This window comes from Hemiscyllium ocellatum, chromosome 12 (assembly GCF_020745735.1).
Source record: "Hemiscyllium ocellatum isolate sHemOce1 chromosome 12, sHemOce1.pat.X.cur, whole genome shotgun sequence".
NCBI classification, from domain to species: Eukaryota; Metazoa; Chordata; class Chondrichthyes; order Orectolobiformes; family Hemiscylliidae; genus Hemiscyllium; species Hemiscyllium ocellatum.
Genome location: NC_083412.1, coordinates 43,504,405 through 43,522,001, shown reverse-complemented (window position 1 = coordinate 43,522,001; position 17,597 = coordinate 43,504,405). Strand labels below are relative to the sequence as shown.

Below are 17,597 nucleotides of genomic sequence, written 5' to 3'. Positions count from 1 at the left end.
GTGCTTTTCCCTGTGGTTATTTCTTTTTCTCAAGAGATTAAATAAGTTGTTTGAGTCCATGACAGTGTGAATTGCACATGATGCATTGCAAATAGTGGGCTTAATGTGCTAAATGACCTTTTTCTCATTCCCAACTTGCTAATGTTTCTATATTCCTCATGTTTGGCTTGCACTAATGGTGGCATAATTCTTGGTGCCCCATCTACTGTCACAGAATTATTCTGCTTTCATAAAAATGTTGATTCTTTTCAGGCAAGATCACCAAACATTCAGCAGAGGTGACAGCATTCATTCAAGATATAAATGTTCGACTTGCAAACCCGCTTCCACTGTAGAAAGGACCGCAGACTGCAGGGGTTCTCTCCATTTGTTATCCTTAGCAGCAAGCATTGAAAGGTCTGCAGAGGTGAACAGCAATGTCTCATGCCAATGTAGCATCTCAATGCTGTAATCTATATATGTTGCATTATATGATTCCTACCTAAGAATAGCATGCTAGTCTATCGCTATTCACTATAATTTCCTGACATTTTACACCATACTATTTCACTATTCCTTTGATTAATGTTGCCTGATCTTTATTTCCCCCAGTCATGACTTTCGCATTAATCTCTGTCATTTCTCTTGTTCCCATTTGCAAAAATTTACGGTTCAATGCCACTGATGTACTAAAGAACTACATTTATTTTTATCAATATTTCCACATAGCATTTCAAAAACAAACTTCTTCTCTGTAAAAGAGTTTCTAGGTCTCCTTACATAAATGGGACAAACTACATGGTATAACAACAAAAGCACCATCTTCACTATTAATTTAATTGATAGGAGTTTATCAGCCACTGCAATAAGCTTGGAATAATGAGGTAACATCGCAGCTCGACTTTGAGAGCCAGACTTTTCTACTTCTGTCAGAGTTTGCCCTTTAATTGAAATGGATAATCAGATTTTATGATATACAGCAAGAAATTGTTCATTTAGTGTCCACAAAGGCACAAGACCAACCAGCATCTTTTTTTTTAAATTCAGAACAATTAAAAAAAAGAGAAAATATCTAACAAGGCAAATACTGATATCAATGTACATTACCCTGTACTGACATTGGTGGTAGTTTATCAAATGAATCCAGTTTTTCCCAGGAATACGCTGGGATGGGGATAGCTTCTTTTGAACTACAAGTGAGCGTAACATCATTTCCAGCATCAACAACTCCTTGAAGTCTACATGATGGGATAGTGGGTGGCACTGAAAGAAGAGAATACAAAACATCAGTCTTAAGTAGCATGGTTGCAGTATCACTTGAACACCGCCCATTGAAACTAATGAGAAAACAGGAGCAAACAGGTCTCATATCACCTGGGAAATACATATATTATTTATCAATTCTTCAACTCCTCTAACTTCCACGAGGAATGCCACAAAACTGTTACATGAACACAGCAAACAAAAGCAAATTATGTCTTTTTTATTATTAAGATAATAAAATAATAATTTTATTATTAACATTTATTAAGTTCCATAAATGTGCTCCCATTACATCTGAATCCCAAGTTAGAGACAGTATTCACCATTCAAAGTTCCATAACATTGCATGATGCTCCAATAATGTTTTCGGAGAAAAAGTGTGCACAATTCATACATATCTCAGTCTTCACCCAGGCTATGGGCTCAGTCAAGTACTGTCATTCTGACTTCTAACTTTACCTTGACACAACGTTTAGGTTCATTTGTGATGTGGCACGATGTACTAAATTCTCAAATTAAAAAGATGTTCAAGGATCCTATCACAGTTTTAAAAATATTGAACATCACACCACAATATATTCTTCCTTTCAATGAGGTGATTGATTAGGGAGGTAATAATGTGTGTCCAAGGAATTAACCAATAATAAAAGATAAATAATGGATGTTAAATCAAGCAAAACAATAGGCATCATTTTGGCCCTAATCTGGGGATGAAAACCAGGGCATAATAAATCTATGTCACTGACCAGAAGATTTGTCAGCTCTATCCAAACCTCGAGACTGTTATCACAAAGGTCATATCAAGATGGATAACCATCTCAAAGTAGCAAGTAGGCAATCAAAGTAATAAAAAATAATAATAATAACTTATAAATGATCAGAAACCAACTGGAAGTTCCCAGTCCGCCTGTAGGCCTTGCACTATAGCTTGGCATAGGATCTGCCTGGAAGTGACCTCTGAGTAGAAGATGGGGGAAGGCAGTTAGCGTTCCAGGCTGACTCAGACATTTCCTTTCACCCCTAAAAATCTGGCTGCAGGGATCAACCAATGGGTAGTTCATGGTGGTAAACAGCTGTGTCTTTTTCTTTTAGTTTTAGATGTGCTAAGAGGGTGGTTCAAGATGATCAAATCCTCTCTCTTCCCATCAGCTCCCCATACCTGCAGCGAATGCAGTTCGTTCCAAGTCAAAGGGTCTCCTGTTGGACCCAATGGCTTTGAAAGCCCACCCACCAGCCTTAATTGTACAGGAAACTTACCCACTAACCAACAATGTAAGCAAAAATCGCTGTTGGGTGAATATTGTTTAATATTCAATTCCACTCGCAATAATAAAGTCAGGAAGTTTCACTGCAAGGCATTGGTGAGAACACATCTGGGGAACATTGATGAGATCACATCTGGGGAACAGCTTATATTTTTGGTTTCCTGATTTGAATAAAAAAAGATAATTGCTTTTGAAACATTTGAAATAAGATTAGCTTGTCTCACTTGTGTGATAAAAGGCTTATTTTGTGAAGAAACATTAAACAGGTTTGATTCACACCCATTGAGAGTTTGGAAGACTGCAAGGTGATCTTACTGAAGTAAGATTTAGGTCTTTTTCCATGATGTATGGCTCTGAGACTGGACTAACTGGATACTGAGAGGATGTTTCTTCTCGTGGGAGAGACAAGCTAGGGGATCGAGTCAAAAATGAGGGGTCTTTCTTTTCAGACAAAGAGGAGGTTTTTTTTTTCTCCCCATCAGGATAGAAGCACATTATGAATTGTGGAGTTGGCAGACAAATCTGAACACCTAGAACAATCAGGTGGATCATCAGTGTATGGGGATAACAATTTCATTTGAAATCACAGATCCATAGTTATGTTGATTGAAGCATATATATTTCTTAGAGGTTTATTAGAGTGTGGAAACTTCTTCCCCAGGAGATAATGGAGACTGGATCTTCATATTTATTCAAGACCAAGTTAGGTACATTTTAAATGGACAAGTGAGTCAAGGATTGTGGGGGAGGGTGTGTGCAAGATTTGTAGGAAAGTGGAGCTGTGACCATAATCAGATCAGTCATGATCTTACTGAGCAAGCTTGAAGGGTCAACAAACTGAATCCTGCTTGCAAATCCATCCAACATGGAGCCAGCACCCACATTTCAACACTCAGGATCCTGACCAATAATGGAAAATCTTTTCCCATGGACTGTATCTTGTCGCAGGTGCAAACATTCTGCACTCAGGATCTCAGCAGAGCAACTGGTAGGACATCAGGATGGCAGCACATGATGAATTCTGGTAGACAATTCTGAATACCGAGAACGATCAGGTGAGTCCTCAGTGTACAGGGGCAACAATTTCACTTGAAACCATGGGTCCACAGATATGTGATTAAAAGATAACTGCATATTAATTCCATGTTATCCCATCCTCCTACTATGCTTGTCACTAGTGAAGAGATGAGTTGCAGATGTAATGGATCTCTGGTGTACCTCAGAAAAATGTCACCATCTTAAAGAAAAGGCTGGTTAATTGATGCTGCACTGTTAGCATCAGTTCGTTTCCCGCTGTTGCCAAAAACCAAAAGAAACATCTGGGGAGCAATTCAAACACTTCTTTAATATTTGTCAGGCCACATTTGATCACACTAACCAAAACTGTCCCCAATAATCTAGGAGACCTTGTTGCATGTTTCTATTTATAAAGCCAAATTTGTATACCTTCATACCAGACATCTCAATTTGTTCTGCCTTCTTCAAAAATAATTGTGCCCCAATAAACTGATGTCCTTGACTTCTTGCACGTTTTCCAAAATTGCACATTTAGCTTAGAGTGCCTTTCCCATTCTTCATATCAATATTGTTATTTCTTCTCTGCATTATATTTCATTTGGTACATGTTGTACATTTTAATCATCTTTGTCTGCTGAAGTCTGTTCCTATCCTCCTTAATGTTTACCATATTTCCAAGCTTTGTGCTCTCCAAATATCAAAACATAAAGAATAACAGTAATATGAACACCCATCCCTGTAAGATACTATTGCATACTTCCTTCTAACTTGTAAAGCAACCAACAGTTCTCTTTGCTTTCTATCCCTGAACCAATTTTATATTCGTACAGGCATCGCCCTTTGTTTTCTATGTGAACTTCAATTTTGATAACATATCTACCAAGTGGTACATCATCAGACACATGTTGAAAGGATATCTAGACAACATCAACTGCGTGACCATCCATCCTCTCTATTTCTGCTCCAAATAATTCAATCCAGTTCTTCAAACATCATTTCTGCAAGAACCTGTTTTTATATTTTAAACTGTGCTTTTCCATTCATATTTCTAAACACTTCTCAACATGGACCAATGTTTGGGTCACTCAGCTGGATTTGACCACTCCCTTTTGTTTTGAACAAAGCTGTAACATTTGTAATTCCTGAATTCCTCTTGCCCCACTTCCAAACCTAAGAAGATTGAAAGCTGTGACTGTGATAAGTTATGATGGAGGATTAGTTTCTCGTAGATAGATGAGTTACATTCAGTCAAAAAGCTGTCCCCATCCATATCTATCTTGTGATTCAATGATATGAGGTATTATACAAGATGCTGGTAAGATTTAGTGGCAGGACATCAATACTTTACCAACCTTTATTTTCTATTGCATTGACAAGCTGTCCAATTTGGACACTACAAATCCTTCCCTTAATATTTAATTGGACTCTCAGCTGTCTGTTGACACATTCAGAGATCTAACACTGAACCTGGGAGGATGTGCTTCACTGCACCAACAACTGCACTGACAACATTATACCTCAAATGGCACTGCAGTGGGTCAGCAAGCCTCTGTCAATAGATTAGACAATTTCTAACTAAATAGTAACAGTTACCTTCCGACAGCAAAATGATTACCTGCAGTATCAGCAAATATGGTACAGTTCCAAACACATTTCAGAAATGAAAGTAGTTGTGAAATGCTGTGCGTACCAATATTGAATGCACTGATGTACTTGTCATTAAAATCATACTTGGCACTGCAGGAGGTGGGCTAGCAGTAGTGCTCCCTTCCTAACACTACACTAACACATCTTTATTTATCAGCAATTCCTTCTTTTAAAGCACACTGTTGAGTGCAAATTCTGGTTACCAAATTCAACTTGGATGTGTAACAGATTCCATTTTTCCACCAAAAAGCTGAGCATTGGAGATGCTGGAAACCTGAAATAAAAACAGAAAATATTGAAATATATCACAGGTCAGGCAGCATGTGCATGGACAGCAACAGTGTCTGAATGTTTTCAGGATTTTCTGTTTCTAATTCAGATTTCAAGCATCTGAACCATTCTACATTTTGATTAATATCTAATTCCCTTCTTTCCCTCATCCAGGATTGTCTAGCTTAGAGATTTGCTCTTCTCCCCAGCAGTGTTTCTGTTAGACTCCTGAACCCTTTCCACCGTTAATGATTTATTATTTCTCGTCTTGTGTTTCCATCCACTCTATTAGAAGCTATCCTTTGACCTTGGTGTACACACCCACTTTGCTCAAAACTTATTACATCTCTACCTTTTCCCTGTTTTAATGAAAGATCACCAACTTTAAATAATAATTGTTTCTCTCTCCACAGATCCTGCCTGGCCTATGATGTATTTTGAGCACTTACTCTTTTTGTCCCAACATTTCCATATTGTTACAGAGAGAGATTTCACTTGCCTATTCATTGTATAAAAATTGTGCAAAAGGATCTTTATGCTCATATCCACAATTTCACTGTAAAAATATAATGACCATTTTTATAACTAGGAGAAACAACTTCACATGAGTACCTGCGTTAGCCTTAAGAAATCAAAAATAGATTTTTGAATAAACATTTAATTGCAGTTCAGAGGGTAATCATGACAAACCTTTGGCTAAAGACTGCATAAAACACTTGGTTTATTGACATCAAATTCTCCATTTACAGGATAAATTCTGTTGAGCAGTGAACTATCAAGTATCCTTCACATGTTTCCCAGATATATACTGCGTTGCAGCAGCAATGTTTAAGCTCCTAAAGCACGCTGACATTTTACAATTCTATATTTATGTTGTTATTTTGTGCTTTTTCTCAGAATGTTCCTATATCTGGGCATTCAAAACTAAATAAATGCTTTCATAACCATACAAACAGGCCTTGGGAGAACATGTAGATGAAATAATGACTTCTAACTGTGACTAAATAATTGTCAGAACAGAAGTTAAATAGAGGAAAGCTACCAATGTGACAACAAAAACATCAAATATTGACAAAATTTTATTTTCTTTTATGATTTTTTAAAATCACATTATGGAGCTCTTGGATCACCCAAGTCCTACATTTCATGTTGAAAATGGATAATATAATCTTAAGCTTCTATTTCCATTGTGCTTGAAATAACCAGGAGAATGAACACAGAGCTTCCTCTCCTTAGCTCCTGGCCTCAGTCGAGAGATGCCCACACACAATCCCAGATCATATTGAGAAATCAAGACATAAAAATGCCCAACATCTATATAATTCCTACTCAAACATATTACTGAGTTTTAGTATTAATAATTTCAGGATATATTTTTAAAAACCACATCGGCGTGAAATAACAACCTACAGCTGTCACCCACTCTCCCATCCCCATCACACTCAAAACAGTCGTTCATAAAATGGAAATTGATTTTCCTATGTTTCTTTAAATATTTCAGAATTTTCATAACTCTCAGGATGGATTGAAAAAAACAAATTACTACTGAAACAAGTAGAAATCTGTGTTACTGGAATTAAAACTTAACAGGATTAAAGAACCTTTACTGGTGACCTTTCAGAGTGAGAATGAAAGGCAAGGTCACTAAAGCTGTCCTGCTTAGCAGCATGAAGTGAAAGCACAAACTTGAACAGATTACCAAATGTTGCAGGGCCATTTGGAGTTCACAGCTAGTGAAGGCCAGAGTGTAGGAGGAAAAGGAAGGGAAAGGTCAAACAGAGAAAGTGAAGACTGTGCTGAGCTGAGCTCCTTTCAGCAGCTTGTAACAGAAAAACAAAATGTTCACATACATGTTTCTTAATCCAGAATGGTTCTTTTCTAAAAGATGCCACAATCAGGAAAGAGAGAAAAAACATCAATTTGGAAAGCAACCTGTGTCACTGTCATTACGTCAACAATATCACCTTCGATGCAGCAAGCCTCATTCATCACAACTGTTTTACTGTATTAGAGTTGACCATAGCAGGAACAGAATTATGGATAATCTTTCTATTTCACCAGGTTTGCTCTGAACTTGCTTCTTTAAATTGAGGAAATTGGTGAACACCATTTTCTGAAAATATTTTGGTAGATGCAGATGCATTTGTATTATGCCTATCATTGTCTGCTGGATATGTGGAATGTTGGGAACTGGCAGAGCTACCAATGGTTTCTTTGAAGGAAACCTTTTGTTCAATTACAGTATTACTGCAAGTGTTTGGATTTTTTTCAAAAACAAAAAGACATTGTATAATGTTCAGAGCCAGAAGTACCCTGATGGTCTATACATATGTACAAAAATGGGTACCATCGTACTTGTGGATGTACAGCACAAGGTGGGTCTGGAACCTACCGATGTTTCATTGAAGTGAAGGACAGAAACATTAGAAACTGGAGTAAGCCAATCACCCCCTCAAGTTTGCTCTACCTCTCAATTACATCATTGCTGATCTGCACCTCAACTCATTTTCCTGCCTTTACTGAAATATCGGATAACCTTATTAACATAAGTCTATCTGCCTATGTTAGGTCTTGAAAGCTCAAAACAACCTAGTATCCATTGTCTTATGGGAGAGAATTCAAATTTGTTTTAAACAGTATTTTCTGATTTCAGTGACTGAGTGCTAACGTTCAGATTAATGTGCCCTTGCTCTTGGAGTTCCCCATGGCTCAACTGGTCTGAAAAAGATTTTGTACAGTCTATTTAATTTCATTCTATCGTCTATAATTTTGCCCGGAATTATCTTTTGCTTTTGTGTATAACATGAATAATCACAGTGCCAACGTATTATATCCCAGTCGACAAAGGCAGAGGAAAATGGCTCAACAGCACCCTCTAGTGCATTGTTTCAAATCTAACATTGTAATAAAGGTAAAACAGTAAATGAATTTCAAAAGAAAACCCTGAATCATCTGTGCAATACTGCATTTTCCTCCATGGTTATATCAGGAAAACACTGCAGCTTTTTGCTGTAAAAAGCTATAACATTAAAAGAAACTAAAAGTAAGCACAAAAGACGTGCAATTCTGGTCTCCTTCCTATCAGAAAGATGTTGTGAAACGTGAAAGGGTTCAGATGTTGCCATGTTTGGAGGATTTGAGCTATAGGGAGGGGCTGACTAGGCTGGAGCTATTTTCCCTGGAGCGTTGGAGGCTGAGGGGTGACCTTTTAGAGGTTTATAAAATCATGAGGGGCGTGAACAGGATAAATAGACAAAGTCCTTTTCCCTGGGGTGGGAGGAGTCCAGAACTAGAAGTCATACGTTCAGGGTGAGAGGGAAAAGATTTAAAAGAGATGTAAGGGGCAACGTTTTCATGCAGAGGGTGTTGCATGTATGGATTGAGCTGCCAGAAGAAGTGGTGGAGGTAGGTAGAATTGCAACATTTAAAAGGCATCTAGAAGGGTATATGAAGAGGAAGGGTTTAGAGGGATTTTGGCTAAGTGCTGGCAAATGGGACCAGATTAGGTTGGAATATCTGGTTGGCTTGGACAAGTTGGACCAAAGGGTCTGTTTCTGTGCTGTACATCTCTATGACTTGCAGCAGAATGCAACTTTTTGTATAATTCGTGAAATCATGATCAATGTGTAAATTACCTTAAAAATGTGACTTAAAAATTCATGATAATATTTTTTAATTACCTGGTTCAGGAAAATGATTTAATCTTTTTCACTCTACATTGAGCTCTCCCAGGAGCAAGTCTTCACTGTAAGGAAATATTTTATTTCTGGGGGCACAAGATTTTCAACCACCAATCATGGCCTTTAGACTTGTTGCCACCTCTTAAGGGCTTCAAGTATCTGAGAACTACTTTTCAATTAAACTTTGGGGCCAGATTCAGGTGCAAGGAAGATGGCAGCAACAAAAACAAAATAGTGCAGATTCTAAAAATCTGAAAAAGAAAGAAAATGCTGGAAAAACAAATCTGGCAGCATCTGTGAAGAGAGAAACAGAGTTAACACTTTGGAGTGCAGTATGACTGGAGCTGACCCAACTGGTATGGTCATCTCCCTGGTAACATTTACCAGAACTCTAGCTTTCCTCCTCAGAACATCATATCAATGCAATACAGAAGTTAGCACAGACTGCCCAGAAACAAGCTCCAGGAATGGAAGCAACAACAGCTCCATGCCATGATCAAACTGCTTGAAAGCAGGGTATCATCCATACTATGAGTTTTGTGAAGAATTTGACCTGTCAACGTTGTAAAACATCCCAATGTGCTTTATTGGAGTGATAGGATTGGTTTAAACCATTAAAAGGTGTGAACATTTAGGCAACGGTGGGAACTGAGAATCCACACAGGTCATTGAGTGAACAGGAGTTAGTGAGAGTTCGGATAAGGTCAGGCAAACTTTGGATGAGCTCAAGTTCATGGACAGTGGTAATAAGAGACTAACCAGGAGGGCATTGGAACGTAAGAGCCTAGAAAAATCAGGGAGTTGACAAGAATTTCAAATGGGACATGGTGGAAATGGAGAGGTGCAATCTTATGGAAGTAAGTCTACATTTTATGTTGAAGAGGGTGAAGAGTCAGAAACTTAATTAAGGGTCAAATGGAACACTAAATTGTGAACACTATTTAGTCTGACAAAATTACCAGGTTGGGATGGTATTGGTGGTTAGGAATTATTGGTTTTGGGGCTTGGGCACCATTCCCCATGCTTTTCCCCACGCCTGCACACTATCCATTTTCAGCTACTGCTTGTCCCCATTAGCAGTAATTCATTCCCCAAACTGAATTTTGACCATTCCTTTGTCTGTCTAACTCTTTTTCTCTCCCTTTGGACTCTATCTCCATCTAAAGTTTAGCCTCTACCCCTGCAGCAGCAGCCTCTTCTTCACCTCGCCCAAACCCCAAGCCCGTCTTCTGTATAAAAACTATCCTTTTGTCTAGCTACCATCAATTCTGAGTACTGTATCCAAACCCGTTACTCTGATTTCTCTCCACAAATGCTGCTTAACCTGCTGAGATTTTTCAGCAATTTCTGTTTTCATTGATTGTTGTCTTTGGTTCCAAGGTTTGAACTCCTAAATTTTATAAGTGGCGATTTCATGGCAGCCAAGACTAATTAGGACAGGCCATATGACACCACAAAGACAGAGAGAGCAGACTGCAAGGTACAGGTGGATGTCATCAGCGTACATATGGAACCTGACATTTGTTTTTTTATAAATTGAGCCTTTTCCTTTTAGTGACCACATTGGTTGTGTATCACTTCAAACATTCTTTAAATACTTCCCACTGTTTATCTTTAAGTTCAACTCACAAAGCAAAGTTGAATTCAATTTATTTCTTATCCCTTCAAGCTTGCTTTACTTATATATAAAGCCTTGGTCTTTCCCTTTTTCTCAAATCAAATATCAATTTCAATCAGATTATTGTTACCATTCCCAAGATGTCCCCTTGCTGTGAGATTGATAATTAATTCTAGCTCATAACTCCTCAGTAAATACCAATTGCTTTGACAATTCTAATACATATTGTTCTAGGAACCATTTTAGAAATGTATTTTAAAAATTGTTGTTTGTATTTTACAAACTTTTGTTTGAACTGTTATACCACATGCAGTCTATGAAAATTGAAGTGCTCTAGCAAACAATGTTGTTATTGTTCTGTGTTTTCGTGTTCTCTGCATGTTCCCTTCGATTGGAATGTAGCTAATCTAACCCCTCTATTTCAAAAGAAAATCGAGAGAAAAAGAGTGAATTGTAGACAGGTTTGCCTGACATCAGTCATAAGGAAATGTTAGCTCATCATAACAGATTTAATAGGAGAGCACTTGGGGAAAAAAGTGACAGGATTGAACAGAGTCAGCTAGGATTTACTAAACAAAAATTATCCCTGACAAATCTATTGGAATTCTTTGAGGATGTAACTACAAGCACTCCCTAGGTTGCAAACAAGTTCCATTCTGGAGTCTATTTGCAAGTCAACTCTGTACCAGTTGGAATACTTTGCAAGATAATGAGCCACTCATAAGTACATGAAATGGTAGAATGTTGGATCTTCAAAATTACAAATACGATCTCAGAAAGAAATGTAAGTACAAGCTTTCATAAGTCAGAAGTTCACAAGTTGGAGACCCCACAGAGTAGAGTTGATAAAGGAGGGCCTCTGAATGTGGGTTATTTGGACATTCAGAAGGCTTGTGATAAAGGTCCCATATAAGAGATTAGCATGTCATATTAAAGAGCATGAGATTGGGGACAATGTACTGACAGGGACAGAGAACTAGTTGGCAGACTGAAAAAGAAGAGTTGGGATAAATGGGTTTATTCTTGGCAGCTGACTCAAGGTACCACAGGGATCAATGCTTGGATCTGAACTATTCACAATACATATCAGAGATTTAGATGAGGGAACTAAATGTAATAGTCTCAAATTCATCAACAACACAAAGCTGGATGGAAGGCAAACTATGAAGATGCAGGAGATGGTTCAGTGTGATTTGAATAAGTTGAGTGAATGGGCAAATGCACAGCAAATGAAGCACAGTGTGGATATGTGTGTGGTTAGCCACTTTGGTAGCCAAAACTGAAATGTTTTCATCTGACAAAGCTTGCTGAATCTGATCTCATTGACTGTGTAGGAGATAGGAGATTGAATCTGAACTGGAAGATAGTCTTAATCAATACTATGCACATGCAGGTCTAACAGGAACATCTTTGCTCTGAGTGAGGCTTAGAAGTCATGCGAGACCATCAAAGATGGTCATTTAGGAACCTGGGTTATTTTATTGTTCACAATCATATCCATGAGATTGTGACAAACAGATGTTGCAGTCATGGAGGTGCACACAAGTTTCAGACACACCATTTCTGACAGCTTGTGCTCACTATGAACAAGGAAGTGCTTGCCAAACATGCACTGATGAGATCACTGTATCTAGAAAACTACAGCACAAGTCTCTCTTTCAGTGTTGCTGTTGTTAGCCTGAGTTGTCATAAGGCAGCAAATGGGACTAGTTTAGTTTGAGAAACTTGGTCAGCATAGTCAAATTGAACCTAAGCGTCTGTTTCTGTGCTGTCGGACTCGATGACTAAATACAAACACACAAGGCAGTCATCCTGCAACCTAAATAAGAAAAAGGCTCCAAGCCTTTTCCAAGTTGCATTTCCTTCCAAGATGATGAGTTTTGAGGGGTCAAAATATTGAAGTACATATTAAGAGCGTTTTGCAAGATTCAAAAATGGGTTTGTTTTTTATTCATTCATTCATTCATTGGATGAGTACATCACTGGCTAGTCCAACATTTATTGCCCACCCCTAACTGTCCAGAAGGTAGTGAGAGTCAACCATATTGCTCTGGATCTCGAGTCATGTATAGACCAGACCAGGTTAAGATGGCAGTTTCCTTCCTTCAAAGGTAATCAGTGAACCAGATGGGTTTTTCTGACAATTGACAATGGATTCATTGTCATTAGCAGATTCTTAACTCCAGACTTTTAAAAAAATTGTTGTGGCCGGATTTGAACCTGGGTCCCCCGAACATTATTAGGGTTTCTGGAGTAACAGTCCAGCGATAATACTACTTCGCCATTGCCTTCCTCATGGTGATCTTTCTGTCGTATATATGTATGGTGTATCTTGGTCACAAAAGTTTGAGCATGAAAGATTTAAAGAATGCAAGACACATTTGTAAAATGTCTTTGTTTTACAGGTAGGTATCTTTTGTACGTCTTATAATTTGGTAGGATCAGGTTTAATACCAACTGATAAACAGACTGAACTGAAGAAACTGGTTTGGTTCATGTTGATTTGACACTTACTACTGGTGAAAACATGACCACATTTCCTTGTCAATGCAGGTTTGTCTCATGTCCATGCTTAGCTCCTCTGAGAAATGTGATATTATTTGTGACACAGAAACAACCTAGTAGATTCTCAATGATATAATCTATAGGTTGTTAAACTATGCCCTGTTTTACAAGTAATCCAAATGATAATTTGAGTTTCTATTGATAGGTATTTTAAAAGAGGTCAATTCCATTTCCATCAGAGAAAAGCTTTTCATCCCATATCTATTCTTGGCATTGAACTTAGAAAAGTGCTTAGCATCTGGAAACTTATACATCTTCATGATACATTTTTCAATTGCCCTAAATGTATACGTAGACTGCCATCTTTCTTCAATGATCAGTAAGATGCTCAACTTTGCAAATTTTTTTTTGTGTATTTGGAAGTCAATTGTGGTTTGAGCCTGAATAAGGATACTTAACTTACAAGACGACTTGATATTGGGTTGAGTAAAGTCTTTCTGTTTTAAAGTTGCCAACTGCATCAAGCTAGTATGGGTTAAGGTTAGGCAGTGATGCCAAGACTCAATGCAATGGTTTGGAATCTTTGGTACTGGAGCTGATGGGTTTGTCACCTCATGGACTGTGATAATATGTCAATCTGCACACACTGGCAGACTAGTCACCCATCTGTTTCAATGATGCAAAAGCTGTTTCATGTGTTTATCCTGAGGAGACGGATTGGCACATAAAATGGATAGTTCCAAAGCATGAGATGTCAGACATAATGTAAGGAGTTGGGCTGTCTTGTGTAGACTTCACCTCATGTGCCAGTTTCCTAAGTATCTTGTATAACATGGTTTAAAGGGAGATACTTGCACTGGTACCAGTGTCAGTGTCAATTTTGGCATACAGTGCAGCTTGTATATTCCTTTTGGATGAGGATAAAATCTTCAACCTTTATGATGGCACCTGAACAATGCTTTAAGTTTGCCTTGTGCTGTCTTACTGTGTGGGTTACAAGTCTGTACACCAGCTGATGTCATTCCCTTGAAGGATTCTCCTTCACATGCTGCAGTAGAGAACTGGGTTGAACTTTGGGTTTCTCAGGGTGATATAGGCCAGTATTTAGCTAATTTTAAACCAGTAACCTCTTGTGGAACATAGCTTGTATATTTCATGAAATTCAGGACACCAGTCTTGATGGGAGAGACAACTTGACCTCTGAACCTAGACTGATTGATGGATGACTGTTTAGAATAAGCAGTTTTGCAACTTTTATGATAACACCTTTTCAGCCTTTAGCATCCATTTAATAGCCATGGGCTAGCTTTGAATGCCTACTCAATGCCACTGTAGTGTGGTTTGTTTAAGTTTCTATATATTAGCCTGCATACCATATTCTACAGATAGTCAGATATTTGTTGAATAAGATAGTGATGCAAATAAGCTTCAAGCTATTTACATGATACATGTTACAGATGGAGATAGTCCGCATTCTGTACTTACTGCTGCCACTGTACATTGCACACGTATAGCTGACTACACTGAATCCATTACACAGACAGTGATTGCAGGCAAAGCAGGTACCTTTACATTGGACTGTCACTTGTCACAATGTCATGTCTTTACAAGGTACAGGGCTGGCTGCTCTGGCCATAACACAAACTTTCTAAACAGTTTAGATCTCAGTTTGTTAACAATTATGCCCAGATTGAAGTCAGGTCTTCAATTATACCTCCAGTCCTCCAACCTTTCAGGTGAAACATTGATCAGCCCACCTGGTGCACTTTTTCTTCACAATTAATATTTTATCAAGTAAGATTCCATTAGGGATTTAGTCCCTGGCTGAATTTCTCCAAATGTAATGGAGAATCTAAGTGAGGGATTCCTGAGAAAAATGGAATTGGAATTTTGCAAAATCTTAGCAAATCTTAGTTCCAAGAAATTTAAAAAATCTTTACGTGTAATTTCATCTTCAACAGAATCCCTTTAATGGAAAATGTGCACCTTGATGCAGAGGTGCACACAACTATACTAGACCATCATTTGAAGGAGACATGGAAAGATAGTAGCCGTGGGAAATAGGATAGTTCGTGTTACCATGTCCCAATTTTTCAGTGAACGTAATCTGCCACAGAGTGGGCATTTCTTCAGCCAGAGCTGAAACGTGCGAGAATTTCTGACATAGCAGGAGCCACCACAAATTTATTTTTGTACCCATCCAGAACACTGCTGGCTTAATGTGATCAAAAATTGGCAGCTTCAGAATTATTTATAAAAGCATAACTTTTGCCCAATATTGCAAGATGCTTGAATCTTAATTTTAATAAAGTAGCATCATGCACATGAAATGCTACAAAATCTTTCTCAAGCATGCCAATTCTTTTCTGCGTACGAGTACAATTTCATAATGATTGGAGTGACTGATCTATAGGTTTGAAATTATAACACAAATAAAAAGCATAAGAATAAGAACAAAAGTGTGTGGAATCTTTGCAATTTAATGTCTGTTGGATGCTGATGGCATTTATAAAAATATAGGAAAAAGGATAAGAATGAAGGGAGGAAGGAAAAGTTTGCATCTAAAATGAGAACCTTCTATGATCTCAGGATGTCCACCTGATGTGAAGCCCCTGTTGCATTTCAAGGAAACAAGGCAACCAATTTATATTCAGCAAGATACCACAACCAATATTCAGATAAATGATCATTACTTATTTTAAAAAGTGATTTCGGTTGAGGAAACAGGACTGTTGAATTTATCAGCAGGTCTGGCAGCTTCTGTGAAGAGAAATCAGAGTTAACATTTCAGGTCGGGTGACCCTTCCTCAGAACATTAACTCTGATTTCTCTTCACAGATGGTGCTTTTCCAACAACCTCTGTCGCTCTTTTATATTCAAGTCCCAGATGGAATATTCAGAAGACTGTCTCTCAGGAAGCTCTAATTGCTCCCTTCACATTTTACACACGTGATGACTAACAACCGGAAACATGAAAAAGATCAATGAATTTTAAGGATTCTTTGAAATTCAGATATAATGCCCATTCATTGTGACCGTATTTGGGATCAAAGCAATAACTGTATCTAATCTACAGATGTCAAAGCTAAATTATACATTATAGTGATCTTTATTTACTTCACAAAAGGGAAATAATCAAGTATCTATGCATGTATTAAAATTGTTGAAGCAGAGAATTTATAATCATGCTATTGAAGTTGTACACATTCCGATCTTCAAAACCAATTTTGCCAGCGAAGGTGGCATTTTCCGTATAATTAACATTTGACTAAAAGCCATTTCTGCTTTCCATTTTGGCAAATGGGACTAGTTTTGTTTGACAAACCTGGTCGGCGTGGACAAGTTGGGACCAAAAGGTCTGTTTCTGTGCCATATGCCTCTATTTTGAAATGTAGTGAAGACAGTTATTTCAAACAGCACATAAAGTAAGAGCATGAATTTCCACAGTTGTCCAAACGTACTGAATCCCTCTCTTTGTAGTGATGTCACTTGAGGCAAAAATATCTACTCATCACCAGAGACCACCACAATCACAGGACCAGGACACCCCCTCTCATACTGGGAGAGGGGGACAAAAGACTACTACTGCACCAGAACAAGCCTGAAAAGAGATAAAGGTCCCAAGAGGCATTTCAGAGAAAGAAAAAGCAATGAACTCGGCTGCAATCTGCTATTTACAGAAATCAAGAGGTATGACTATCTCTCCTGCGGGTCTTTTGTCCCATTAAGTGGTTCCATGTGATGATACAAAGCTGTGAAGTAAGACGAAAAGCTCCTGCTACCCATAAGTACATAAATACAGCAGTCAGGGAAAGGTGACCAGAGGTGATATTTATGGGAAATCCAGTTCAAGGTGAAAAATGTAAAGGCCTTCTCATGCAATTGTGTTTTTTTTAATGCCATTTCCCCTCCAGCTCTGAGCAAGATAATGGATGGAAAACCAATGCACGCTATTTAATCTTAATTGCTGCATTTTTCACTTTCAGTTGCCATCTTTTATAATTCATCAAATTCAAGTCATCATGCTTCATAAAGTAAAGCTTTGGTTACTGTATTTCAAATATGACAGTGCTTAAATTACAAAATAGAAGGTGAGAGTGCAACATCTTGATACCCTTACATTATAAATACAGTGTTCAGTGAAATGGATAACCCAGTGTTACATAATCGAATTTGAACACAATTTTGTAGTGTGGATTAACATCAAGTGAAAGTAGGATTGAAAATGGCAGTCTCAAGTTGACCTATAACCTTAAAAGCCAGTCTAGAAAATAAACCTTCAAGTCAGCAATATAGCCTCAATTTGACCATTCATTTTGTCACTGAAGGATCACGGTAATTTGCAGCTTTCAT

At 38.0% G+C, this 17,597-nt stretch overlaps 1 protein-coding gene across 1 annotated transcript in view; it reads right to left on the bottom strand.

Moving 5' to 3' along the window:
- igsf11 (immunoglobulin superfamily member 11) overlaps positions 1–17,597 on the bottom strand; it is a 180,105-nt gene that overhangs the window by 32,121 nt on the left and 130,387 nt on the right. The window contains exon 4 of the mRNA XM_060833005.1: positions 1,087–1,242. Within this exon, the coding sequence (XP_060688988.1) occupies positions 1,087–1,242 (156 nt within the window). The remainder of the gene's footprint in view (positions 1–1,086; positions 1,243–17,597) is intronic.